Source organism: Coffea arabica, chromosome 4e (assembly GCF_036785885.1).
Source record: "Coffea arabica cultivar ET-39 chromosome 4e, Coffea Arabica ET-39 HiFi, whole genome shotgun sequence".
In the NCBI taxonomy this organism is placed as follows: domain Eukaryota; kingdom Viridiplantae; phylum Streptophyta; class Magnoliopsida; order Gentianales; family Rubiaceae; genus Coffea; species Coffea arabica.
Genome location: NC_092317.1, coordinates 12,232,568 through 12,259,918, shown reverse-complemented (window position 1 = coordinate 12,259,918; position 27,351 = coordinate 12,232,568). Strand labels below are relative to the sequence as shown.

General features: G+C 37.2%; 1 protein-coding gene and 1 non-coding gene across 2 annotated transcripts; one reads left to right on the top strand and one right to left on the bottom strand.

The window, feature by feature from the left end:
• Nucleotides 1–9,010: 9,010 nt before the first annotated feature.
• On the top strand, nt 9,011–9,117 carry LOC113743131 (small nucleolar RNA R71). The gene has a single exon (XR_003461016.1). It is a non-coding gene; the product is annotated as a small nucleolar RNA R71 (small nucleolar RNA).
• Nucleotides 9,118–16,009: 6,892 nt separating this feature from the next.
• LOC113742815 (triose phosphate/phosphate translocator, non-green plastid, chloroplastic-like) lies at nt 16,010–21,912 on the bottom strand. The gene is made up of 9 exons (XM_027270805.2): nt 21,253–21,912; nt 20,351–20,473; nt 20,110–20,262; nt 19,708–19,793; nt 19,506–19,590; nt 19,099–19,218; nt 18,901–18,969; nt 16,586–16,715; nt 16,010–16,357 (listed from the first exon to the last, which is right to left on the bottom strand). The coding sequence occupies exons 1-9, from the start codon at nt 21,643–21,645 to the stop codon at nt 16,281–16,283; spliced, it is 1,236 nt and encodes a 411-aa protein (XP_027126606.1). The 5' UTR covers nt 21,646–21,912; the 3' UTR covers nt 16,010–16,280.
• Between the last annotated feature and the right edge of the window lie 5,439 nt (nt 21,913–27,351).

Below are 27,351 nucleotides of genomic sequence, written 5' to 3'. Positions count from 1 at the left end.
CTTAGCCACGCCGCATAAATAAATCTTCACGCAAATTAATTGATTGCAAATGCATCACATTTTTCATTTAAAAACCAGAAGCAAAAGATATTCTTCCCGTTGGGAAATATTGTCGAACAGTAGGCGTGCGCCTGACAAGGGAAAAGAAAGAAAACTAAAAACTATGCTAAAGACTAAGCCCCAGAGCCGTCCTAGCCTTCTGTACGATTATACCTTTTCAAGGCCAAAAGAAAGATGACTAATGCTATCTCCAGTGGTCCCCACAAATTAGGAACAAGCATAACCAAAAGAAGAAAATTTCCTGCACCAACCCAGGCCTTCCGTCTTATTTTGTTTCCCATCACTAGTAGGACTCCTAGTCAGCCGCTATTAAGTATTAATCAGCCAGAAGCAAAAAGGAAATTCGTCTCCTTCTCAGCACCATGTGGGCCCGGTTAGTGAAGCCCTTAGAAGTTTTCATTTTCTCCAAAAAGTCCCTCCTATTTTGTGCTTTTCTATTCCACTCCCTGAAATTGAGTCCAAATACCAAATATAAGTAGATATTAACAATTAAAACAATATTTGGCAAAGACAAAGGGGAAAATTAACAATAAAATTACTAACAATTAACACCCTATCAATTCCCCCCACATCTAAATCATGCTTGCCCTCAAGCATGGGGACAGCAATTGAACACCAAAATTCGACAATGGCTATTGCTCCAACTACCGTATTGCCAAGATACCCAGGAAAACATATATCAAGTATCACAGGTCAAGATCAAAGAAAAATCACTCTAGTTAGCTTCTAAACCACCAACTCCTCCAATTTAAAGCAAACTAATCTAAGAAAAGGGAATGATTGCTCACATTTATCAGCCAATGGTCCAACTATTAACCAAAATCTCAACATTAACTCCACAAATCGGCAAGCTGACTTTTATCACTTACTAACACAACCTTCACTTTTCTTTTTTTTCGCACTTTCCTATTTTCTCTTTTTTTTTTTTTTTGAGCATAGCAAAAGACTTAGTCTCTAGCCATTAGAGCTTTTTGACGCGAACTCCAACATTTGTCAAATGAAGGAGTCCGGTTACTCAACTCCTATCGCTATATGACCACGTACTCATAGAAATCACTACCTTTTGACGCGAGAATCGACACTTTAGGTGAAAATCCCCGGTTACTCAGTAGTAACAACTAGCGGAGTACAGTCAACTCTTATTTACAACCATATAGCACAATATCTAAAAACAACACAAAAATAACAGCAGCCAGCGTCAAATTTCCAAACATAGAGAACTAAAATTAATAACTGGACCAATTCACATGAAAAATGCCAACAATCATTCCCTATACCTAGAAAAGTTAACCAAAAATTGGAAAAGTCAAGCAATTACTGATATTCACCAAAAAAATGTTCCTGAACTCAACCACAATAACTTGATACCCTTTTATTACTAAAACTTGGCAATATCAGAATTAGAGACAACAACCCCAGATCAAAACTTGGTATTCATATAAGAACTGATCACTAGAAAAAAAAGTAAAGAAAATAAATGAAAGATAGGCAAAAACAAACTAAACATAAAGGAACAACCTCTAGAGACTAAAAACTGGAAAAACTAGCACCACAACGATCCCCCCCACACCTAATTCACACATTGCCCTCAATGTTATAATGTAAAAGCAGAAGGAAGGAGAAGGGCAACGGTACTCCCCTGAAGTCATCAAAACAGGGGCGGCTCAGGTCGAAATTGAGGAGCAAGGCCTACATGATGCATAAATGCTGCCAAATTCTGCGCCATGTTATTCAAGTTGATGCTAATGTTGGTCACTCGAGTCTCCAGTCTCTCAACTGTGTTCCGGAGTTCGAGCCAGTCGTCGGCCCCTGGGGTAGGAGGAGGCGGAGCGGAGGTAGACGGGCCAGGATCACCGCCAGCAGTAGAAGAACGAGCAAAAGAGGAACGAGGGAGGACACGAATCGGTCCCGGGGGAACAACCTCCCACCCGTCGTCACCCTCCTGTACCAAGCCCATTTTCTCTAGACAAGGAATGTCTAAGGGCTCCATTTGACATGCTACATGCAAATCATGGTTAGAGAGATCAAGCAGATGCAAATTAACAGCCAAATGAGTAATATAGGACCCAAGAATCAGGGGGCGCTTCTTTTTAGGCAAAACAGATTTAAACTGAGAAGCGAGCCAGCACCCCAAGTTAACCTTGATGTTATTATGCATGCACCAAATAAAGAAAAACTCCGGCTTAGACAAAATGCCCGAGCTATCTCGCCTACCCGAAAAACTATAGGCCAAGAAGCGCTGGATATAGCGAGACGCCGGGTCCTTAAGATAACAACTCTTAGAATGGCGGGGGTCATACTCAGCACAGTCGACAGACATATCCTCCCAAATATACCGATAGCGGGAGAAAAAAGGCTCTATGTAGTCACACGCACTCTCGACATACTCACGAGACTCAGCATAGGCTGGATCAATAAAACCAAAGGCTAAGTTGAAGTCAGTAATGGAATGGTGGAACTCCTGACCCATCAAGCGGAAACAGATGACATTGGGGGTAGAAACTGTGTAACCAGTGGGGAGGTTGAACTCAAATGTGGCATAGAACTCCCTAACTAACTCAACAAAGGCCGGGCGGTCAAGAATACGAGGATAGGGAAGCCATCCAATGGCCTCAATCAACCTGTCAAAATCAACTCTAATATTTAGAAGACCCAAGGTGGCGGTATCCCGATAGCGACAGGGAATAATCCGCCGTTCACAACAGCTAGCATACCGTTGCCTATCGGCGGGATTGGTGAAGTCCAAATTACTCCCAAAATGTGTAGGGTCAGAGATATGGACGCCTCTCTGCCGCCCAAGGCGAGCCCTCCTCCCAGAGGAAGAAGGTTCGTGCGAGGGGTTAGAGGCAGGAATGGAGGACTGGGGTGGGGGAGGCTGAGAAGTCCTAGGGGTCCTAGACCTAGAAGAGGACCGTGGCTTTACCATGGTAACTAGCAGGCAACCCAAAATTGCAGCAGATGTTCCAATGAACTAAGTAATTGAAATGACAAGACAAAATACTTTCACACAAGGCAATTAGAGGCAACCCACTTTAATAAGCAAATGCAAAGTCACAGTTATATCCCAATTCAGCAAACAGGCGCAGAAAAGGACCCACAATACCAGAGTACAGCTCCCAACAATGCACCAAAACAACAAGTCTAACAAACTCAGAGTGGTGCCATTGGCTAATCAAAAGAACAAATTTCAGCAATTGGACACAAGACCATCCAAAATCTCAACAACTGTCTCCAATTGGACAGTCAAATATCCAATTAAACCTACCAAAATTAGCAAATGACCCAAGAAACCAACAAAACCAGCAACCACAGTTCAGAAGTTGGACTAGGCAACACAATCACAAATGCCCAGTAGTCACAACTCGATCAATCAGGCAACCAATAACTCCGGATTAACAAATGTTAAACAACTACCATCGCCAGTACCACTGCTGAATGCAAAGGGAAAAATTAAATCAAATAGTCAACTCAAATTTGATCCCCACATATGAAAATAGAAGCTTCAAGTAGTCAAAACCCAAACAATATTCAACAATGTAATCAATACCAGAGAATATCCCAAAATGGAGCAGCAAATAAACTTAGTTCCACCAAAATTAACCCCAGAAAATGCCTAAATCACCCCCTGCTATTAGCTATCAAGAAACCCAAGAAACAAAAGCGCGCAAATTCCAGCAATAGAAGAACCAGAAAAATACTAATCGAGGTTGAAGATTCAATACCTCCACCTGTCAATTTTGACAGGTGGGAATGGCGTGGCTGTGGGTGGCGTGAGCAGCGCCGCCCGGCAGTTGGGGACGGCAAGCTAGGTGGGGAGGAGCGAGACCGAGGGTGGAGCGAAGGAGAGGCGGCGTCGTCGTGGAGCTGGTGGAGGAGGAGGTCAGTGGGGGCGCGCGAGGTTGGAGGAGCGGTGTAGCAGGTGGCGGCGGCTGGTTGGAGGTTGAGCTGAGGTGGGGGAGAGAGAGGGAGGAGCGAGCTTGGGCTGGGGTGAAGAAGGAGGCCACGGCGAGCGGCGGCGAGCGATGTGAAGTTGGTGGCGCGCGGCTGCTTGGTGGGCCTCAGGTGGCGAGAGGTGAGTGAGAGCGAGGCGGAGGGAGAGCTGGTGGTGCGAGGTGAGTGATGGACCGCGAGGTGGAGCTCGGAGCTTGGCGGCGGCTGGAGGAGCTGGTGGCAGGGACTGGCGTGCTCTGGAGTGGAGCTCGCGGCAGAGCTGGCGGTGGCAGCTGCTGGATGGAGGCGCGCGTGGAGAGCAGCAGGGAGAAAGGGGCGGCGCGCGGCTGTCGCGCTTGGTGGTGTGCGCGAGGCGGCGTCGATGGCAGCAGCGGCGGCTTGGGAGTGAGATCGAAGAAGAAAAGAAGGGAAAAGGGAAAGCAGCGGGGAAGAAGGGAGAAAGAAAGAAAAAGAAGAAAGAAAGAAAGAAAGAAAGGAAAGAAAAGAAAAAAAGAAGAAAAAAAGAAAGAAAAAAGAAGAAAAGAAAGAAAAAAAAAAGAAAAGAGAAAAGAGAAAAGGGAAAAAATTATTTTATTTTTTTTCTTTTGGGTTTTTATTTTTTTTCTATTTTTTTCAAAATTATTCAAATATTAATCGACCAAAATTTTTCTTTTTTTTTATTTTTCTCCTTTTTTTATAGATTTTCTTAATTTTTAAAAAATTTTTAAATTTTTAATTAATTAAATTTTTTAGGGTTTAAAAAGAAAATAATCCTTCCTTTTTCTTGCAACAGTAATAACAAAAATTTTTTATATTTTTTATATTTTTTTATTATTTTTTTTTTAAATTCATTTTAGGGTCGTCAAACACCGCGTGGACACGCCAAGATTATAAAACGTCCACTGACCTTGAGTCACTTTTGCGTGCCCTTCTCACGCGGGCACGTTAAGATTTCATTTCCTGCCAATCGTCGCGAGGTGTTTAGGTTTGATCAACATGGCGCGGCACGCCAAAATTGGCAAACGTCCACTGACCTGGATCACTTTCGCGTGCCCTCACCGCGTTGGCACGCCAAGATTCCTGTCTTGGTCAAAGTAGAGGAAAACATTAAAACCGATTACTACCCAAATGGGAAACGACATGATTAAAGAATTGAACAATTAAAATGAGAAAATTAATATTTGGCTTGCCTCCTAAAGAGCACCTTTTTATAATGTCTTTGGCTAGACATAACCTAAAATTTGCTTAAACTAAGCAAGTCGGGTCTTCCAATTGCATCATCTCCACCCGTTCAACCGGAAACCCTTCATAATACGGTTTAAAACGGTGACCATTCAATATAAATTTCTTCTCCGTTTTCAAACTTTGGATCTCCACTGCACTATAATGAAAGATATTAGTCACAACAAAAGGACCAATCCAACGAGAACGTAATTTATCTGGAAATAACTTCAATTTGGAATGGTACAGTAGAACTTTTTGCTCACATTCGAACGTCTTCCTAGAGCTTTGCTGGTCATGAAAAATCTTATTTTTCTCCTTATAAATCACCGCATTCTCATGTGCTTCATTTCGAATCTCCTCCAATTCTTGTAATTGCAACTTTTTTTGAATTTCGCCTTCCTCGATGTCCACATTGCACTGTTTTACAGCCCAAAATACTCTATGCTCGAACTCGACGGGGAGGTGACATGGCTTCCCAAATACCAAACGATAAGAGGACATGCCAATGGGCATCTTGTACGCCGTTCTATATGCCCATAAGGCATCTTCAAGCCTCATACTCCAATCCTTCCTATCAAGTCGAACCATTTTCTCCAAAATCGACTTGATCTCTCGGTTTGATGCTTCCGCCTGACCATTTGTTTGAGGATGGTAGGATGTAGATACCTTATGTAAAACGTCATACCTCCTAAAAAGTGCAGCAATCGTCTTGTTGCAGAAATGGGTACTCCGATCACTTATAATAGCTCGCGGCATCCCAAAGCGAACAAAAATATTAGATCTTACGAATTCTGCAATCACTTTGGAATCATTAGTACGGGTGACTTTTGCTTCCACCCATTTCGAAACATAGTCTACGGCAAGCAATATATATAGAAAACCATAAGACGAAGGAAAATGACTCATAAAGTCAATACCCCAAACGTAAAAGATTTCAACAAAAATCATTGGGGTTTGGTCATTTGATCGATACGAGAAATATTACCTACTCGTTGACACTTATCAAATAACTTACAAAATGAGTATGCATCCTTGGAGAGGGTCGGCCAATAAAACCCGCTTTCTAGCACCTTACAAGCCATTCTCTTTGGTCCAAAGTAATCTCCACACGCAAAAGAGTGACAATAAGTTAAAATAGATTGGAATTCAAGTTCACTTACACATCTTCAGATGATTTGGTCGGCACCACGCTTCCAGAAGTAAGAATCATCCTAAATATAAGACTTTGCATCACTCCTTAACTTGTACCTCTTTGCCTTAGACCATCCTGCAGGGAACTTGTCAGTGACTAGAAAATTTACAATATCCGCATACCAAGGCAAAGATAAATTAACAAAAAATAAATGCTCATCGGGAAAGGTTTCTCTCAATGAGATGTCGTCTTTTACGACTTGTACTCGACTCAAGTGATCTACTACCAGATTTTTCGCCCCTTTCTTGTCTCTGATCTCCAGGTCAAAATCTTGTAGCAATAGTATCCACCTTATAAGTCGCGGTTTTGCCTCTTTCTTGGTCAACAGATACCGCATTGCTGCATGATTAGAAAAAATAATAACTTTAGCACCTAGTAAATAAGACCTGAATTTCTTTAAAGCAAAAACTACTGCCAAAATCTCCTTTTCAGTGGTAGAATAGTTTAATTGAGCTCCGTTTAATTGATCTTTCAACCTATCAAACGCCCCCTTACATGCTTCATCGAACTTAATGTGCACCTATTATCCAACCTCCGGACTGGAACTTACCATTCGAGATCATGTGCGATGCCAGCAATCATGCCGTGGGTGCGGTGCTGGGTCAAAGAGTAGGAAAGGCAGCCCATGTTATATACTACGCATCTCAAGCCTTGAACGGAGCTCAATTAAACTATTCTACCACTAAAAAGGAGATTTTGGCAGTAGTTTTTGCTTTAGAGAAATTCAGGTCTTATTTACTAGGTGCTAAAGTTATTATTTTTTCTAATTATGCAGCAATGCGGTATCTGTTGACCAAGAAAGAGGCAAAATCGCGACTTATAAAGTGGATACTATTGCTACAAGATTTTGACCTGGAGATCAGAGACAAGAAAGGGGCGAAAAATTTGGTAGCATATCACTTGAGTCGAGTGCAAGTCGTAGAAGACAACATCCCATTGAGAGGTCATCTCTGACTCAAAGTGCCTGGTCAAGACAACTTCCAACTCATCCCTGCCTTCAATTTAAAAAACCTCCTGTACCGCAGGCTCAACAACATTTACAGAGAAAACGGAGATAACATTTGAATCTAACGGATATTTCATGATTTCAAAAATGTTAAAATGAACAATCTTGCCATCAAATTTCATAGACAAAGTACCCTTGTTTACATCAAATTTGGTTCGGGTTGTGCTAAAAAAGGTCTACCCAACAATAAAAGTGAGAGGTCGTGGGAGTGTTCATCATCCATATCAAGCACATAAAAATCAGTTGGAAAAACCAATTCATTAATTTTTACTAAAATATCTTCAATCAACCCGTCAGGGTATGCATTGGTTCGGTCAGCCAGTTGGATTATTATCCCAGTCTCTTTTCAAGGACCTAAATGCAAAAAAGCATATATGGACTTTGGTATGACATTTATCGACGCTCCCAAGTCTAACATGGGCTTACCAATCAAGGTATTACCTATCCTATAGGGAATAGTGAATATACCTGGGTCCCCGCATTTCGGTAGAAACTTCCTTTATAAGATTGCTAACATGTTCTCCACCACTACCACTCGCTCATCTCCTTTCAACCGCCTTCGGTTGACACACAAGTTCCTCAAAAACCTTGCATATTGGGTACTTGCTTGATCGCATCCAATAGGGGAATGTTGATTTTCACCTTACGAAAGATCTCCAGGACTTCTTTCTCCTTGTCCTGCTTCTTTGGTTTCTCTAACCTGCTAGGAAAGGGAGGTGGATTAGTCTTAACTCTAGTAATCAGATCCGGGAGTACTTTTTTATCCTCATTGTCTCGGCCCTCCTCTTCCAATTTTTTCTCGATTCATTTCTTGTCCTTGTCCTTAGGAATCACCGGTTCGAGTCATTTGACTTCCTTGCCACTTCTCAAGGTCATTGCACTCACATTTTTTGGATTCAACTCAGGCTGAGATGGCAACTTCCCTTGAATTTGGGCTCCAAACGGTTGATCGTGATGGCCATTTGATTTACTTGAGTTTGCAATGATTGCATTTGTCCCAATTAATTCCTCATGCTTTGCAAGTCTGAATCCGTCTTTTTTTGATTTGTGAGTAGTTGCTTTATCATCTCTTCCATAGACGGACTTGAGTTCGAAGGGGGTGGTGGTGGGCGAGGTTGGTACTGCTGCTGGTACCCTTGTTGCCTATTTGGTACGAAGTTGGACTGCCTGTTCCCTCCATAGCTGAGTTTGGGATGATCTCTCCAACTAGGATTAGAGGTACTTGAGTAAGGGTCGTACTGCTTTCTTGGCGCGGGTGCGTGACTGGCCACATTCACTTATTCTGCATTTTCTTCTTGAACTAGTGGACACATCTCTGTAGAATGACCCAAGGCAGCACATACCCCACACACATTGGCTTGTGAAGCACTTCCCACAACTAATTGTTGGATGGAGGATGTTTCTATCTCATTCACCCTACAGGTCGGGACATCCTTTCTTGAACCAAACTGCTGTAAATTTTCAGCCATCGCCTCAATCAACTCCCATGCTGCCCGAGGAGTTTTGTTCACTAACGCCCCTCCACTTGCAGTATCGATTATACTCTTGTCCCTAAGAGTAGCCCCTCATAGAAATATTGGATGAGCAGTTACTCACTTATCTGATGTTGAGGGCATTTGATGCACAACTTCTTAAACCTCTCCCAGTACTCATAGAGAGACTCGCCTGGGTGTTGTTTGATACCGCAGATCTCCTTCCTTAGACTTGCAGCTCGAGACGCAGGAAAATATTTGTCTAAAAATTTCTTTTTCAATTGGTCCCACGTAACAATACTACCTGGTGATAGGTAGTACAGCTAGTCTTTCGTAGAGTCCTTCAAAGAGGAGGGGAAGACCCTCATTTTTATCTGCTCTTCTGTGATTCTCGGGGGTTTCATGCTATTGCAAACTATATCAAACTCTTACAAGTGTTTATACGGCTCCTCACCTGGTAAACCATAGAAAGATGGTAAGAGATGAATTAGGTCAAATTTTAACTCAAAAGATGTGTTATCATTTAAACTTGGAAAAGTAATGCATAAAGGTTACTGATTTAAATTAGGCGCAGCCAACTCCCTTAGTGTTTGTGCATTTGCCATGGTGACTTCCTCTTGATCCGAGTCACTCGAAGTGTCACCAAACGAATCTGCTGGTTCAACTTCTGGCTCAGGTCTCTGAGATGCAGCACTGGAGTGCTCCTTTCTGAGCTGTCTGGTCTCTTTTCTTGTTCTACGTGCAATCTTCTCTACTTCAGGGTCGAAAATTAATTCGCCTGTACGAGAAGAACAAGGCATGCACTAGAAAAGTACCAAAAAATTAGAACACAAATGAACTTAAAAAGAAGCAAATAATTAACGCCAGCCCCCGGCAACAGCGCCAAAAATTGACAAGTGTCGACCCTGTATAATAATAAAAATAGAACCTAACTACCACTAAAAGCAGTCAATAATTAACCCTAGGTACTGGAACAGGGACTCTAGGTGTACAATGGGTTACTTGATTCATCTTGTTCCCGAAGAGTTTGCTTAATCCGATATACCAGAATTAATTAATTGACAAAAATTACTAAAAATTAGACAGTGACAAGCAGGATTGTCTCCCCAGGGACTGAAAATATTTGTCTCTTTGAAATTTCAATTGGTAAAAGGGGATTTTATCGGACTGAAACTAAAAACAATTAAGCAATTCAACTAAAAATAAGTAATTAACTAGCACGAATATAGCAGAAATTAAATCAAAAATAGATAAATTCTAACCAAGGATACAACTATTCAGACACAGTCCATTTATCCGATCATTGATACAAGAAAGGTTCACTTAATTTATTAATAGACTAGTTATAGTCGCCGACGAACTCTAACGACCAATTTTTCCTTAATTTATTAATAACCAAAGTACGACCATTGATTACCCCTAACCAGAAAATACTCCTAGGTACGACCGTAGGAATTAATTTTCCAATTGCATTAATAACTAAAAAAACCTAACCCCAATCAATAACACGCTACGAGGGTTATTTAAATTAGATTGCACGTTCCCCTAGTGTGTAAACACGCCAGTTGCCACTAATACTAATCAATCAAACAATTACGGATTTAATTGACTAATTTGGCAAGAGATTAATAAATCACATTGAACATCGGGCCCTTGACATCCAATTAATAAAATAATCCCATGAAAATTCAAGTAGACAACGTGCAAATATTAACAAATTGAGAAACGCATGAAAACTAATTAGATCTCACAGATTTTCGAGATTGCGCCGTCGAGTTGGTCCTTGACTAGATAGCAGGCTTAGCCACGCCGTATAAATAAATCTTCACACAAATTAATTGATTGCAAAGACATCACGTTTTTCACTAGAAAGCTAGAAGTAAAAGATATTCTTCCTGTTGGGAAATATTGTCGAACAGTAAGCGTGCCTGACAAAGAAAAAGAAAGAAAACTAAAAACTATGCTAAAGACTAAGCTCAAGAGCCGTCCTAGCCTTCTGTACGATTATACCTTTTCAAGGCCAAAAGAAAGATGACTAATGCTATCTCCAGTGGTCCCCATGAATTAGGAACAAGCATAACCAAAAGAAGAAAATTTCCTGCACCAACCCAGGCCTTCCGTCTTATTTTGTTTCCTATCACTAGTAGGACTCCTAGTCAGCCGCTATTAAGTATTAATCAGCCAGAAGCAAAAAGGAAATCCGTCTCCTTCTCAGCACCATGTGGGCCCGGTTTGTGAAGCCCTTAGAAGTCTCTATTTTCTCCAGAAAGTCCCTCTTATTTTGTGTTTTTTTGTTCCATTCCCTGAAATTGAGTTCAAATATCAAATATAAGTAGATATTAATAATTAAAACTATATTTGGCAAAGACAAAGGGGGAAATTAACAATAAAATTATTAACAATTAACACCCTATCAAACATCTCGTCTTATTCGTTAAAAAAAAAAAGCCTAGGTGGGATCAAAAAATATCTAAATCAATAAAGGAGCAATTGACCATTAAAAAAGATGGATATTCCAAAATATTTGATAGTTTTTATTTTATTATCTAGGTTTGGTAAAACAAGTTTCTATTTCTTTATGCAATTATTTATGCATTACTTTTGATTTCGTCCTCATGGTTATGCATAAGTAGGCTACTAATCCATCTGGTAAAGAAGTTTGGGGTGGGAAAATTGTCTCAAATTGTTAAGATGCTGAAATTTCAAATTCTTTTATATGATTTTTTTCTTGAAATTCATATAAAATTAAGAATATGCTAATAATACTTTTAATACTCCAGTCTACAAATTTTTCCCTTTTTGCTCTATCATTTCCTATAGTAGAAATCAAAGGCCAAAAGATGAAACAACTTTGATAATTAGGTTATTTAATACACTTGCTTAATTCCTTTACTTATTCATTGTCCTGTATGGAAGGATGCACACACTGAGGAGGAAGGCATGATCTTAATCAAGGCCCATGCTACAGGGAAAAACATTAGCATAAATTGCAAAAACATTGAAATGTTGAGAAAATGACACTTGCTAGTACCAAAAATTTTAGTTGCTTTCACTTTTTGTTTCTTGGTGCTTTGATTGTGCAGGTTTTGTGCATAATTATGTTGAAACATAGATAAGTTTAATTAGTCAGTCAAGACACTTGAAATAAGCCGTTAACTACAATTAAACAAAACCTTGTATTCAAGATTTTCTCAAAATCTTGAAGAAAATGGATTCATATTCACATACATGAGAATTATATAACAAGAAGAATAGTTTTTTATTTCTTTTTGGTGAAAATCAAAGCTGGGTTTCTTTCTATCAATAAGAGTATTCCAATTCCAATATTCCTGGAAAAGGTATCGTAATAAATGCAAGGAAGAGGTGTTTCTGTTAGGCATCAGCTCAAATAGACTCAAAATGCAATAAATAACATATGTACCACCTGGTTTTTACCTATTTAGGCAAGGCGGTTGGGAATGAAGTAAACACTACAGAATTTGGTTATCTTTGGTTATCTTCTTTTCTTTGTCGTGGAGTTGAACAGAAAATGTAGCAATCAACCAGCTAGCAATCAACAAGTTACCTTGCCAACCAATTCCTTGGAACCTCAAATTGAAAAAGGATTTTGCATCTCCGAGATTTTGAGCACCTTGATGACTTACTATTACCGGGATCATCTTTCAACCCTAATGTATGAATCCAATCTACTAAATATGCCTCTTGATTCCTTCTTTAATGGATCTTCCATGATCGATTATGGATTTTTTAGAGTTCAAGCCATTCGAAGAAAATGATAACAGGCAGCTTGTTGAGCTATACTAGTAATGAAACTCCAGTAGTGGTTGCAAATTCATCTGACTGTAACCTTATCCCCTTGAATCTCCTAAATTTCTTTGTCCAAAATGACAACTTTTCGTAATTTCCAATAATACCTTCTCTTCTTTGATGGAAAAACCAAGGGGAGGTCAAAACGTATCTAAATCAGCGAAGGAGCAGTGGACCCTTGAGGAGATAGGTAAACCATCCAAAAATTTGATGAGATTTTGATAGTTATTATATTATCAATTAGGTTTGCTAAAAATGTTTCTCTTGACTTTCTGAAATATATATGCATTAATTTTAAAGTCATTCTATATATGCATAAGCAGGAGACTATTCTATTTTGTAGAGAAATTTGGGGTGGAAAAATTGTTTCAGATTGCTAATTAAGATGCTGAAAGGGAGAGTTTAAGAGCAGTGTAGTGAAAGATGCAACGATCATTTGAGGCCAGATGTCAAGGTGTGTTGCTTAATTTATTTCTTAGTTAATTAATCTCCACTAAAAATATGTAAACATATGCAATCTGTCTTTCTTCCTTAATTTTGATGAATTAGAATTGAAAGATGTATATGTTCTCTTGTTACTAGATTTCCACCCTCATAAATTTATCTAGACTTTGAAATGAGTTTCTCTTTTTAACCTATATTTGTTTGGTATCAACTAGAAAACGAGGAAAAAATTACACTTAAAATCAAGCTGCAAAGGAGAATAATTTCATGTAATACATTATACGTTTAAGATCTCAGAAATAACCACTTCAAAACTATTACACTTGTAGACTTGTAGTTTATGTATTTCATATTTTCATTCCACTTACATGAAATTTAAATTTTTTAGGTATTTTAAGTTTTTAAAAGGATTATTTGGTCATATGACTGGTTACATGAAAAAAAAAAAAAAGCTATTGGTAATATATTGCTTAGATCAATGATACTTGGTTTAAACTATAAAAGTTTCAATTACTTTAAGGTTACGTTTGGATCGAGAGATTTGATGAAAGATTTGAAATTCTTTGAAACTCCTTTAGTTGTTTAGATTATTTAGGAGGCATTTAGATTTGTGAATCATCAATTATTCTAGTATTTAAATTGTATTTAGATAATTAGTAAATTATAAATTCAAATAACTTTTAAGCAAATCAAATTCCTAAAGCGATTTGATTGAATTTCAAAATCAAATCTTTCGCCAAATTTCTCAATCCAAATAAAGCCTTAAATTCTTTGCAAAGGCAAATCCAGAATGATCAACATGGGACTCGAAATTTCTTGTAACCTTTTCATGCCATAATTTGCTTGTGCATAAGCTCATATCTTCTAATATCATTCGAGTCCCACCCAGGACTATCAATGGAGCCGAGGTTGGCCCGATCACCCTGAGAAGTTTAGGTCCAAACCTTTTATATTAGTGAGTCGGCATCTATTTAGGCCTAACTAAATTTTGAAGTGAGTTGTGTTTTATTAGGTTTGACCTGATTAAATCTCGGACCAAACAGTTTTATATGCATTAAATATTATATGTATTATAATGTATATAATTTATAATTTATATATAAGCATCATATATAACTTATAAGTAGAGGTGCCAAAATGGGTGATTTGGACGGGTTTGGATTGATTAAAATAGGTAATGAGTATAAGTAAGTCAACTTATTTATACCCATTTAACTAAATGGGAATAAATGGATAAATCAAAAAATGAATTGAGTAATCCAATTACCCATTTATAACCCATTTATTTTAATTTTTTGTAAACTCATTTAAATTCATTTTTGCAAACTAAGTTATGAATTTATACCACCCTTTGCACACATTGTTAGTTTTAAATATTTACTTATAATGTTCAATAAGCCTAATTATCAATTTTTTTGCCATTCGTACTCTATGTCGCAAAATTACATACTATTTAATAATTAAACAATAAGAATATAAAAATTTGAACTAAGTACTATAAAAGTTAACATAAAAACTTAATTCAAAAATTTTGAACCTCTAGCATTTTTTTAGTGTGTAAATTTAAAATTTCATTTAGAAAAGGTAGGAAAAGAGGCTAAAACTTGTTATAAATTGGTAAAGCTAAAAAGTGAGCAAGTTAACAAACTAAGAAAAATTAAAATGATAAGATAAAACCAACAAATAATAATAATAATAATGAAACAAAAGTAGTTAACATCATGACAAAATGAAAAATTTTAAAAAAAAATGGGTGGGGCAAAGAGAGGATGTTTGGGGGAAGACAATTCTAAATGAGTTAATTGGATTTAATAGATTAATCAATAATAGCTATTTATTAAATGGGTATTATTGTGTAACCCATTTATACTCGTATACAAAAACTTAAAATATCCATATCTATCTATTCATGGGCAAGTATCTTTATTAGACAAATGTGGGCCACACATTATGAGCTTGAAGCTCCCTCCCCCCCCCCCCCCCCCCCCAATTTTTTTTTCTTTTTTTTTTCTGACCAAGCATAAATGAGAGATTTTGAAATCGAAACTTTTCACTTATACTTCCTTTCCTGAGCCACTCAACTCATCCCTCCTATCAAATCCAAATTTTTTTTTTTTTTTGGTAAGTGAGAGCTCTTGACCCAAAACCTCTTATGAAACTTGAGGTTGCCAAACTTGAAATTCTAGCCCACAATGCCCGTTTGACAACTCTAGTCCAACCATCCCACCCATTTGCCATGACTACTTTTTTAAAACCTTGCGACATCAATATAAATTCAATAAATGTGATGCCATTATATTCAACAATTGATGGGTCTTAAACTTTTATCTTATTTTTTCGTTGACGAAGATAAAAAAGTACAATAGTGAGGATATTAACTAATTGGAATTTAAGAGACGTTCATACTTTAATTCAAAATTATTCGAAGCATCTAAGAGTCTATGATAAAATGAAAAACAGTTTTGGTCTTAGCTGTCTATACTTTTCTTATTTAGTGTATTAAAAATGACAATCCAACAATATCTTTTTTTTTTTTGGCCTGCATTCTTGACTCTCTACTTTTTTTTTTCTCTTTTTTTTTTAAGTTTTCATCTTTCACCCAAACTGACAATATATACCCATGCATAACAACTAATCTGAATTTGAAATAAAAAATTTATATATATATCATGCATCTAATTCTAATAGTGCATACATGATCAATATAAATAAGATTAACTCAAAGAGTGAATGGAATCTTCTTTTGTTCTTTAACCTCAGTTTCCCTCTTCTTTTCTCTTCTTTTAACTCAAAAAGTAAATGGAATCATAGCAGCCATATTTTCTCATTCATGAGGAAAAGCCCAAAATGGTTTCGGAGTCATATTCACCAGAATGTTGAGAAGAACACTTCCTACATTTATAATATTACCAACTACATTTAGCGCAAAACACAACAAACTATGGTGAAATCAGAATAGTGCATTTGCAGCCGGGATGTATTTAGTTTTCCAGCAAAAGAATACACGAGTACCAGGAAGAAAATTAACGTAATGAAAAAGCTGCAAAATCGGATAAAGTTCCTGCCTAGACATCTGACCAATTTGTGCTATTGCTTTCTCATCTAAAGATAACGTTTACCGACAAAACTCTTTAAAGTGCACAGCTTAAGCTGTTTTTGGCTTGGGCTTAATGCGCTTCGCTCTTGAATACAGGAATACTCCAGCAAGAGCAATCCCAGTGCCTGCAAAATCAAGATGAAAGACTTGGTAAAATAAAATAATGGCCAGTCAAACCAAAGATTGAAATTATTATCTGTTTTGACTACGCGCTAGCACACAAAGGGACGTCACAGAGAGAGAGAGAGAGAGATATTGTGTGTGTGTGTGTGTGACTGTTTCTGTGCAAGGAGATACTCAGAGAAGTGAAAGATGTTCACTGCTACTGGACTTAAAAGAGTAGGTAACCATACCCAAAGAATTAATAGGTGAAACAGGTGTTCTAAAGAATAGAACAGATGAGACAATCACCACAACCCGCTTCACACAGTTGCCCACAGAATGAGTTACAGGAGATACGCGCTGCAATATCATGTAAGAAACCTGCAGAATAAACTCTTCTAAGCATCAATAAAATGAACTTTTGCGCCAGTTGATAAAATCAATGTAACCATAATACGAATGGAGAAAATATTTCATGTCCTCAGAAAAAGAATATCACCAGAAATCTCAGATGTCCAACTTTTAAGATTTTTTTAAGATTTCAGTCTGAGCTATATATACCACAGCTTTTTCAGATAAATGATGAGCATCTTATTCTACACCTGGCAACACTCAGGCTGCACATGCTCTTTCTTCCCCTCTCTCAGCATGTACATGTTCTAGGCCCAGTGAAACTTGGATTAGATTTCAATTCCTCTCAAATTGCTTCTGGATGTCTCTTCCCTTGCTATTTGGTTCCCTCTTTGCTATGTTTCTTTAATTGCAGCATAGTCCCAATGCTTAATTAGAGTTCATAAATGATACAGAATAACTAATATGCAGTCACAGGATTTTAATACACATTCATGCTTCCCAGCAACCAGCTTTTGTCTAGTTCAGCTTACCACTTATAGCCACAGAAAAGCATGTTAGTCCATTGGAGCTTGAGTATTTCGGTCACTAATCAGAAGGCACTAGCAATACAAACTTTGCAAAAAAGTCCATTCAATTTCACAAGCATGAACATTGGCAGCACATCGGTGCATTCTCACAAAAAACAAATATAATTTAGTCAATCCAAAAGGCCAGGTAAGAAAACAAGGGGACCAGCAGAAGTTAACCATTTTGTCATATACCATTCCTGATAGTCACTTCATCTCACAATTTAACTATTTCACTGGTTAGTGTTGCGATATATTCTTACAAAACTACATCAAACATCATAGGAACACTACAAACTTAGACACAGGTAAACCAAGCAAAGTGTGAAGGGTGGATTGACAAACTTCATTCCTACACTCTCTTGTGGTTGCATGGCAGACAAAATTTTGAAGAACTTTATAAAATTCTCTAGACATGCTTTTCAATCAAGTATTTATCTTTAGTGTAACCTTTTTAACTGTTTGTCCATCTAAAACAAATGCAATTCAACAAATAAAATACAAATGGAGAAGGTTATTGTTATTGTATGATACTAATGAAAAGTTTCAAGCAATTATGGAGATTTTGCAATATTTTCTTCCACAAGTTGTTAGCATGAGGCAAAGTTAACACCAGTAGAGTATGATTCCAAACACACAATAATTAGAAACATCTGCAGTACATAAAGTGAATCTCAAAATCTCAAGGTAAAAAGATCAACATCAGAGTAACCAAGGTTCCCCAACTCCAACTACTAGCGAAAATGTTCAATCATGGTTCAACATTTCCAAATATTGTGGCTAGAAATCCTACACAGTATTAGAAATAAATGCTTCTGTTTCAATAAAGGCCTTTCTGGTCAAAAGCCTTCTCCCATGTTTCAGTGGACTTACAGTCCAGGAAAAGACAGAAGCTTATGTTACACATGAAATATGGCACATCTGACCACATGTAGGAAAACAAGGGGCAGGTAAACACCAATTTCTGCTTTTGCTCGGTACCCAGAGATAACATTATTAACTGACTTATAGAACATCATCCAGAGCACTCATGACTAAAACAAATTATAAATGTTCCAAGACTGCTATTTGACCCAAAATTAGGAAGTACAACCAAAAACTAAGAAATGATGAGATGATGCCTTGGACACAAAGGATTCTCCTAGTATGTCTATTACGATCTTGTCTTCGCTTGGGTATGGGAACAATAAGAGACGTCTAGTTTGCAGTTCAATTAATTTTCTTTGAAGTTAATCTGCCAGTTTCAATAAATCAATGGCACCCGCAAACAGAACAAATGAGAATAAACAGATTGATCTTGATCCCAGAGTCAATCCAAAGAATATTTATCTTTCTCATGAATGATGAACAATACATACCAATCAGCGCAGATGCAAAATCACTTGGGGAAAGCAAATTGAGTGCTGCTAAAGATTCCCCCAAAAAAATAATAAAATAAATAAAAAGCGGGGAGATGGACCAAGCAGCGAGACATAAGATTAGCCATTTTTGAACTCATTACTCCCTTCAATGTATATAAAAATTCTGCATTTGGTTCTTTAGGTCCAATAGACTAAAACTCAGTAGTATCATTGCAATTCATGTTGCAGAAAGCTTATTAACATGAGACCTACTGGTTTAAAATGTACATAGAAGACAATTTATACCTGTTGATACGCATGGAAGCACAGAGCAGCTATGAGAGACCTAGTGTAAACCTGCCTGACATTCAATTCCTGCCAAGCAAACAAATCTTCTTGTCAGCATGGAGGAAATGCAATTGATTGTAACAGAGGAAAATATCTGTAAAGTGAAGAAAAAGCAATCACCAAGCATTTCCAGGAAGGGGGGGGGGGATTACTCACCGCAGATTGCAGGAAAGCAGGAGTGAATTTGATTCCTTCCGCGAAAATAGCAAACGGAGCCAACAAGAAAAAAGACATGATAGTAATTATAGAAAAGAGGGTGATATTATCCAATGATTCCTGCACAAGAAGATGCTGTTGGTTATTCTCTAATTTAACAAAAATTTGCACACAAACAACAGGAAATTCAAGCTCTGTTAACCACCTTTTGTTAGGAAACTTAAGGCAGGAAAAGAAAATGAAAGCACAAGTCACCACATCATGATATAAGTAGTAGTACAAAGGAAATTCTGTAATAAACACTAAAAGAATGCAGGGAAACAAAGAGAAAGCACCAGATTTCCAATTAATACAGACTTGACAATACGTCCAGTTATGAACATAAAGGACCTAGAGTAAAATCATACCTCCTTCTTAAGCATAAATTTCTTGCTAAGGACATTTCGAGATTGATTAGTCAAATTTGACGCCATTGCACTCCAAAAACCAGCCCTTTTAGCAAGTGAAACAAGAATTATGGATTAGATAACTTAAAAGAGCAGCACTTATAACAACGAAGGATGTAGAACAAAATGACATAAATAGAGCATATGCACCAACAGTTCTTACCAATTGAAGGATGCCTCAGTCATAGATGCCAGTGCTACTCCACCCATAATTGGCACAAGAGATGAGACTACCCATATGGTAGGCATCTGCATGAACAGGAAAAGTAAGTTAGCAAAAGTAACTAAAGTGGAACGAGTCCCAAATTCATGGTTCAATAGAAACAGTTATTCCGTAGTTCAGAAAACATCTATTCAAACTCCAGAAAAGATTGATTCAAAGTCTCCAACAGTATTTAAAACATAAAGACCACCGGAATGAGGGTGTTCAAAGAATTTATCATTCTAAGGCTGGCCAAAAGAAATTTCGTTAAAGAGTCATCCTAAAACAATTTCAGAAATCAACCAAATCAATACCACAGAAGAAACTGGGAAATTGACAAAAGGCCGTAAGAAAAAAGCAAACCTCTCCTAAGAACATGGCAGAGAGGGCAACTGAGAAGAACGGTTCCATAGCTTTGATAGTGTGAGTGAAAGAAACCGCGACTTTTCCAAGGCTCATGTTCGTGAAAAGGTTGCCCAACACGTGAACCACTGCCAATGGTAGGATAGCAGCAAGCTGCCAACATCAAAATCAGAACCCACATCAACATATTGACAACATAGAATAGTAAAAGGAATCAAATCCCACACCAGTATCATACTACCTGTCCAGCAGTGATCTTGGGCCGCTTGTATAGATTGAACAGCCACATAAAAATAACAAAGACCGTCCCAACTGCAAATTGAACCACAGTAACAGTTACTGGGTACGGATAAACTTTCAGGACCTACAAAAACAACAGCAACCTCAGAATCTGCAATCTATATATTCTCTTTTCCAGCAATTTAATAACAAGAGAGAGAGCGCAATCATCACGTATATAGAACACAATGCCATCGTACACTCGCTACAAAACAATCATTCGTACAAGCTACTTATAACTTATCATACACTCTTTGAGGTTGAGGCCCCAAAAATTAGAAATCCCCGCTTCTTAAATCCCATCCATCCCCTGCTAGGGGGAAAAATTATCAACTAGTATAAACGAAAAAGGTAATATAAATGCTACTAACTGAAGTAAAAATCCTAATAAATTCATTTAATATGAGAACTACAAACTTAATTTCACATCGGGATTAACATATTCTTATTGTCAGATGGGTAGATCATTCAAAATTAATTATATTCCAGTATCATTGCCCAATTTCATTAAAAAAAACAACATACATTATCTTTCCTTCAAGAATCAAATCAGATGTAGCCCAGTAGTTTAAAAAGTCATTGTTAGTAGTCTTAGAATCAGTATTTGATTTCAGCTACAGATTCTAAAATTTAAGAATTTAAAAGATAAGTGTTTTCCCAAATTAACTTCAATAAATCAGACCCTCATACAGAACTGCCCAGAAAATAAAATCTTGTGCAACTATGCATTTCAAAGTAACTTCAATGCATTCCAAAAGTATAGATCAAAGTAAACTAACAAAAATGGAATCATTTTCCATAAACGTAAATTTGCTTCAAAAAAAAAAATTAAAATGTCATAAACGAAAAAATAAACAAACCCACCTGTTTATTATAGATATTGAAGTAGATATTAAACAGATACCAAAGTCCAAAAAGAAGTCCCAGCACTAAAGTATCAACCAAAGCTTTTCCTTCGGGCTTTCCGGGGGCGCTCTCGGGCACAGAAGTGGCCCGAACCTTAACATTGTCATCAGATTCGGGCTCCGGAGGCGGGCCAGAAATCCATCCGGAACTTATCGGATTCACCGAGGAAGAGCATTTAATCGGCGTAATTAGCTTGCGGGACGAAACCGCCGGCGTTTTCAGCAGAGGGTTGAAATGGAGAGGAAGTTCAGTGCGAGGAGATAGAAGGAATCTGTGGTGGTGTGTGGAAATTGAATTCGGTTTATTGGGGAGGGAAATTGAAGGGGAGAATGAAATCGCTGTGCCCTGCATTTTTTGGAGGTTTCTTGGATGGAATCGAAGTAGAAGAAGTGAAGGGAGGAAAATAGGCAGGCAGATATGGGTTGGTGGGGGAAATGAGGTGAACGTTGGGGTATCCGCCGAGGAAGGAGGGGAGAGGAGGCGGCTTTGTTGTTGGTGGCAGTTTGGTGAGTGGGGACTAAGTGGAATGGGTGGGAGTTGGACTGCCTGAAAGAAAGGAGTATATACTGAAACGCTATAAAAGCCAGGATCGGCTTCTCGTGCCAGAATACTCGAGCCAATTGCAAATTGATATAACCAGTGCTTTTGGCGCACAACACACACTAAGGTGTGTTCTTATTGCAAGAAAATATATTATTATTATTTTTGTCATATCAAGTTACATGCCATATTAGATTTAGACATGTCTGTTTGTATATAAAATTTCTATAGTCACTACTTTAGGGAAAGTTATTGTATTTAAAAACATGATAGAAAAAAAAGTAGAGCCGTGAAAGGATTAGTGTGCGGAAGTTGTAATTAGATCTCAACGAGATAACTATATGTTGATTGTGAGAAGTTGTGTTCATAGAATGGATTGAAACCAATTTGTTCTTATAATTGAGGATTGATTAAGAATTTCAAAAAGTGTGGGTTTACACTTTACATCATACAAATGTTACTCTCTCTTTAAGTATCGTATAGATGTAGAGACTCTGATCGTAAACGTGAGCATATATACTCAAGTTTGAAAAACATTTTTTCTTTGCTAATTAAGCTCAAACTTGAATTCGAGTGAGCAAGAAACATGAATTTTGAGATCAACTGACGGCCATGGCAAGCGAACTTGAGAGCTTGTGTTCATGTTCTCAAGCTTAGCTTTATAGTTAATCAAAATTTATTTTTGATCAAACTACTCGTGAGTTCGAGTCAAATAACTTATTTTGATTATATCCATAATAAGATAATAATATGTAAAATCAAAGCAAATTGTGTTACTTATTTAAAGTTGTGTTCTAGTATTGATCTTATTTATCCAATCGAAAGTTAAATTCATATCGATCAACAATTGCAAGGTGCAATTGCTGCGATAACGGTGGGAGCCCTGGTTTGGCGTTGTGGAACGTACGTTAGGTATTGGAAACAGTAGTGTTCCCGTGTCTTAAATTTTTGGAAGAGGCAGTATCTTAAATTCATACTTTATACAAATTTTAGTACTTATGAATCAAATATCTGTATTTAGAAAGATGAGTCTGGATTTGTTTCAATCCTAAATGATTTTGTAAAATAAGAAAATTTTAGAACACTGTTTTGTAGATCTCACTCGACAATAAAACATTTCACATCTTGTTATTAACTTATTATGGTGATGTACTTTCTTTAAATTTTAAAAAATTGAGCCAATTTCGAACATTAATATTTAAAATTTTGGCACGGTTGAGGAAGGTTGTAAAAAAGAATGCGGATCTACGAGGGATATATTTTAGGAAGGAACAAACGTTTAAAGAATATTCATCTACAGTTCTAGTCAACCTAGGTAGTCTTCATAAATGTATACAAGAATTTAATCCACAATAATTGGCCACAATAATTGGGAGAATAACATTTGAGATAATGTAGACCATAGTTGTAACATTTAACTCGAACCTCAACTCAAAGAGGTGATCATTTCAACAGGTTGTTCGTCCAATTCTGGATTGATTAGCCCGACTAGTAACTATATTATATTATTTTGATTTTTTAAATTAGTGGTTCAACCAATGATTTTTAATTTTATTGATTGATTCATCGAGTCATTGACAGGTTAATGAATATATTCTCTATTCAATCTAACTGTTAACCCAACTTGATTAAGTGACCAATTCATCAAATTAACCGGTTGAATGATTGAATGGAGCCGATTTTATAACTATGACGTAGACATACAAATCTAGAATGTAATATTGAAGACAAAATGAGAATATCCAATGTAGATGCTAACATAACCCAAAAACACTAAACTTTTAATTTTTACAACGAATGCAGAAATCTGACTGCATATGGGCGCTCCATCTTTGAAGGATATGTCCAATAAATGATTTGCGATAAACGAATTTCAAATGTAGAGTTTTTATACCTAAACTTCGAACCGCAATTACTACTATGTCACTTCAGAAATTTTGCTGATAAACCTTTTATTTTTTTAAATAAATACTAAAATTATCACTTTCAATTTTGTTTCTTCTTAATACTCGTGCTTAGTCAAAGATGTTCAATTTGGCTCGAATGGGGTCCAGTTGAGTGACAGAGTTCTTGTTTTGCTTTGTTTTGTTTTCATTGGAGAACCATTGTACCTGGGCGGTTTTGCGTCTTTTGACGATTTGACTTAACCAGGCCAATGGCTCAGTGGTCACCATTAAGTCCCTCCTCACGCTGTAGGTGAGGGTTCAAATCTCATTTGCAACGAAAAAAATTTAAGGTTGTGTCATAACATTTTCTTGATCTAGTTGGATCTGTATATCTACTAGCTCCTACTACAGCCTCCTTAGGCTCCCCTTCCTCCCTAGATTAGTATAGAGTAAGTTATACAAATATATCGTTTCTGATAAAAAAAAAACTTACTTTTATATTGCCTTATTGTAACAAATTTCTTTTTGTTTTGCCCCCTTAACTCTTTTAAATAATAACATGCCTTCATTTTCAGAAAATTGAACTCACTCCTTTTTTTGCCCTTTCCTAGTTAACTCTTTACCTTTATTTATCTGTCTAAATTAAAAGTTTTAGCTTCTTTTTTTTTTTTCGATTTTTCTGAAAGAAGTTTTAGCTTTACTTGAACTAGTTTTTAGAAAATTCAAAAACTTGTCAAGAAAAAGGAAAGATTTAAGTATCCAATAAAATATCAATAATTCAAGATGGTAAGTTTGAAGTACACAACTTACTTTAAAAGTTCCATTTTCACGGGTTTAAAAACAGGTATTAAAACTGCTTCTTAATTTAAAAGTTTTGTAGAAGAAACGCAGCTCAAAAATAGGGAGGCTCCATTTGAGATTTATTTCTTTTATATAATTCTGTATGAGCAATTAATTTTGTATGTTATGGCCACTGCATAAAATGCTCAATCACTTTTACACAAATATTATGACAGTGATTTACACAAAGATGCTATCACTAGTTTTTCTTTTTGGAGTAAAACTAAGAGGAAAAGATTTCTTATTGGATGTATCCCTAAACTTTAGCTGTGGGTTAATCTTCCTTGAACGGAGAAGGTATGATGTAATTTTAGACAGACAAATCTGTCAACTGTGAGTGCTGTGTTAGTAGCTAGAAAGTAAAGTACCATCTTTAAAAAACACAAAATTTTTCCTCTTCAATCTTTATTTCCAAGCAATGTAGATGGACAGTTTGTCATTTCCTTTTCGCACATTTGAGTTTGTTGTCTTTTGTTTTACATCTTTATGTTTTCAGTAGTGTATAGGAAATAATGAACCCTCAGTTCCAGATAATCCAACAGTTTAGAAGGGATGAATTCCTTGATTTGTTTGCTACGGTTAATCCTTTATTCTCTTCTACATGGATTCCTTTTCTTCTTTTTTTCAGTTTTTAGACAGGATGGATGGTGGCCTTTGTTTCGTTCTATTTTTTTGTTAAATTAAACATTTCCATATGCTGACAATTTAGTGTCAGGACTTATAGGCCTTGAAGACACAAGTGTTCATGGATTATTAAGACTAGTATCAGCGTATCACCATGATATATTGAATGTAAATTGATATAGGTATAGACACCGTTAATTTTCCCAAAAAAAAAAAAAAATTAGCCATACAACTGCCATTCTTTGTTTAATAGGAGGAAGATTGAAAAAGCAGGTCTTGAAGTGTGACATTTCACCCAAAAAGAGGACTTAAGTAGGGTCCGAATTATATAAAATGGACAAAATAAAGAGTAAAATAGTGGCAAAGTAAGTACATTGAATGGAGAATATTTTAGTTATATATTTATTTTGATAAAAGAGGGAAATGATTTCATTGATTTATTGCATTGAAAATCAGCCTGCAGCACATACACCATAAGGAGCCTCCTCACCGGAGATGAAAAAGCAAGAAATATAAAACCAGAAATACACAATGAAGATGAAAAAGCAAGAAATATAAAACCAGAAATACACAATGAAGTTATTATAGTCCACGGGACCGGCGACCTCAAGATGGCAACCAGAAGGAATAAATAGAGAGAAATCGGTACAAGCAATGAAGATGGCAAACTTCACCTTGCTTTCTAATGTTACCATCATGATGGTTAACCAGCCGCTTGGAAAAGAACAGCTGCCCTTATGACTCGTGCGTGAGTTTCAATTCGTTCCGGCAAATTTTTTCTGCTCGATCTATGCCACGCTCTTCGACCCCTAAATATTCTGAGGTAAGGGGCAGCGGAGCCCTTGTGCTGGTCTCGCACATGCATCAAGCCTACTAACAAAACTTTCAGGCATGCATGTTCACAAGCTCAATCTTATCAAGAGTGGACATGTGCTTCAGCTCCTCCGGCGACTTGCTTAATGAGCTGCATTCCCTGATTCGCAGGTACTGGAGTTGTGGCAATGCAGCTTTTTCCACATTTATTTTATCCAAATAATCTAGGTCTCTGAGGTCAAGGAATTTCAAGTGGTGAAAGCCATATCCTAGAAATGGTTAGTTATTGTCCTCGGTAGGCATCTTTCATTTTGAGGTACGACAGCTGTCCCAACTTCTATAGTATTGGCATTGGGTCATCCCTGAGGAATGTCCATTTCAAAGACAAGCAACAGATATTTGAAGGGAAATCAGGAGGCTGCATTCTCAACAACCTAGATGGCTTAAGCTCTGTTACATGATGGAGCTTAGAAAGTCCAGCTAGAGATGGCAACTGCCCTGGTATTCCTCTGGCTCCATCAAAATGAAGATGTAACGTCGTTAGGCTCCAACCTCAGATAAACGCATGCAGAGTTGGGCTTCATTTGGATTGAGAGAAAAGGACAGGAAAGAAAGTATCCCGAGAGAAAGTCTTACCATTTGATTCCTTTGGGAGTTTTAATAAGGAAGGAAGAGAAATGAAATGAATGGATGGGACTTCTGTTAGAGTATCAGGCCAATTATTTGAAAAGGAAAAGACCAACAATTTAATAGAAAACAATATCTACCATGAACGATGAATAACACACAAGAATTAACGTGGTTCGGCTTAATCACCAAGCCTACATCCACGGAGAGAAAAACTTATTCTTACTATGAGAAAAACACCACAAGATTACAACTTGATTCCCAAGCCCCAACTCTTGTATAACCCTCTCACCCACTAAGAACTCTCTCACTCCTTTCTTGTATTTTTGTAGTATGCCAATCTACCTATTTATAGAGAACATTACTTGACCAAAAAACCAAATAACAATTAGAAACCAATACTAATTCTTAAACTCATATAGAGTAGGAAACAACATCTAATTCTAAACCAAATAGGACTTTACTTGACTACTACTTCAAGTAACTAAAATCTAAGTAGGAAACTAGTTACTTTCCACACCAAATAAGAATTCTACCCAAAAGAAATTAAGCCAATTTCCTAACAAATCTCCACCTTGGCGAAAATTTCTTTTAGCAAACACAGCAAACCATCCAAAAAAAACTCCATTTGCTTTTTCCCACCAAGTCCCTTGGTGCCTAGCTACACACCTGAATCAATACGGTCTTGTTTTCAATTGATTCAATCGGCAAATGAACGTGTGTAGCT

Bases quoted from the DNA above. Each gene is read 5' to 3' on its own strand.
- LOC113742815 (XM_027270805.2), bottom strand. From the start codon at position 21,645: ATGCAGGGCACAGCGATTTCATTCTCCCCTTCAATTTCCCTCCCCAAT. The intron at 20,263-20,350 runs GTAGTATGATAC...TGATGTTGGCAG, and splicing joins CCAAGATCACTGCTGGACAG to CTTGCTGCTATCCTACCATT. The intron at 19,219-19,505 runs GTATGATTTTAC...CTTCTTGTGCAG, and splicing joins AATTTATGCTTAAGAAGGAG to GAATCATTGGATAATATCAC.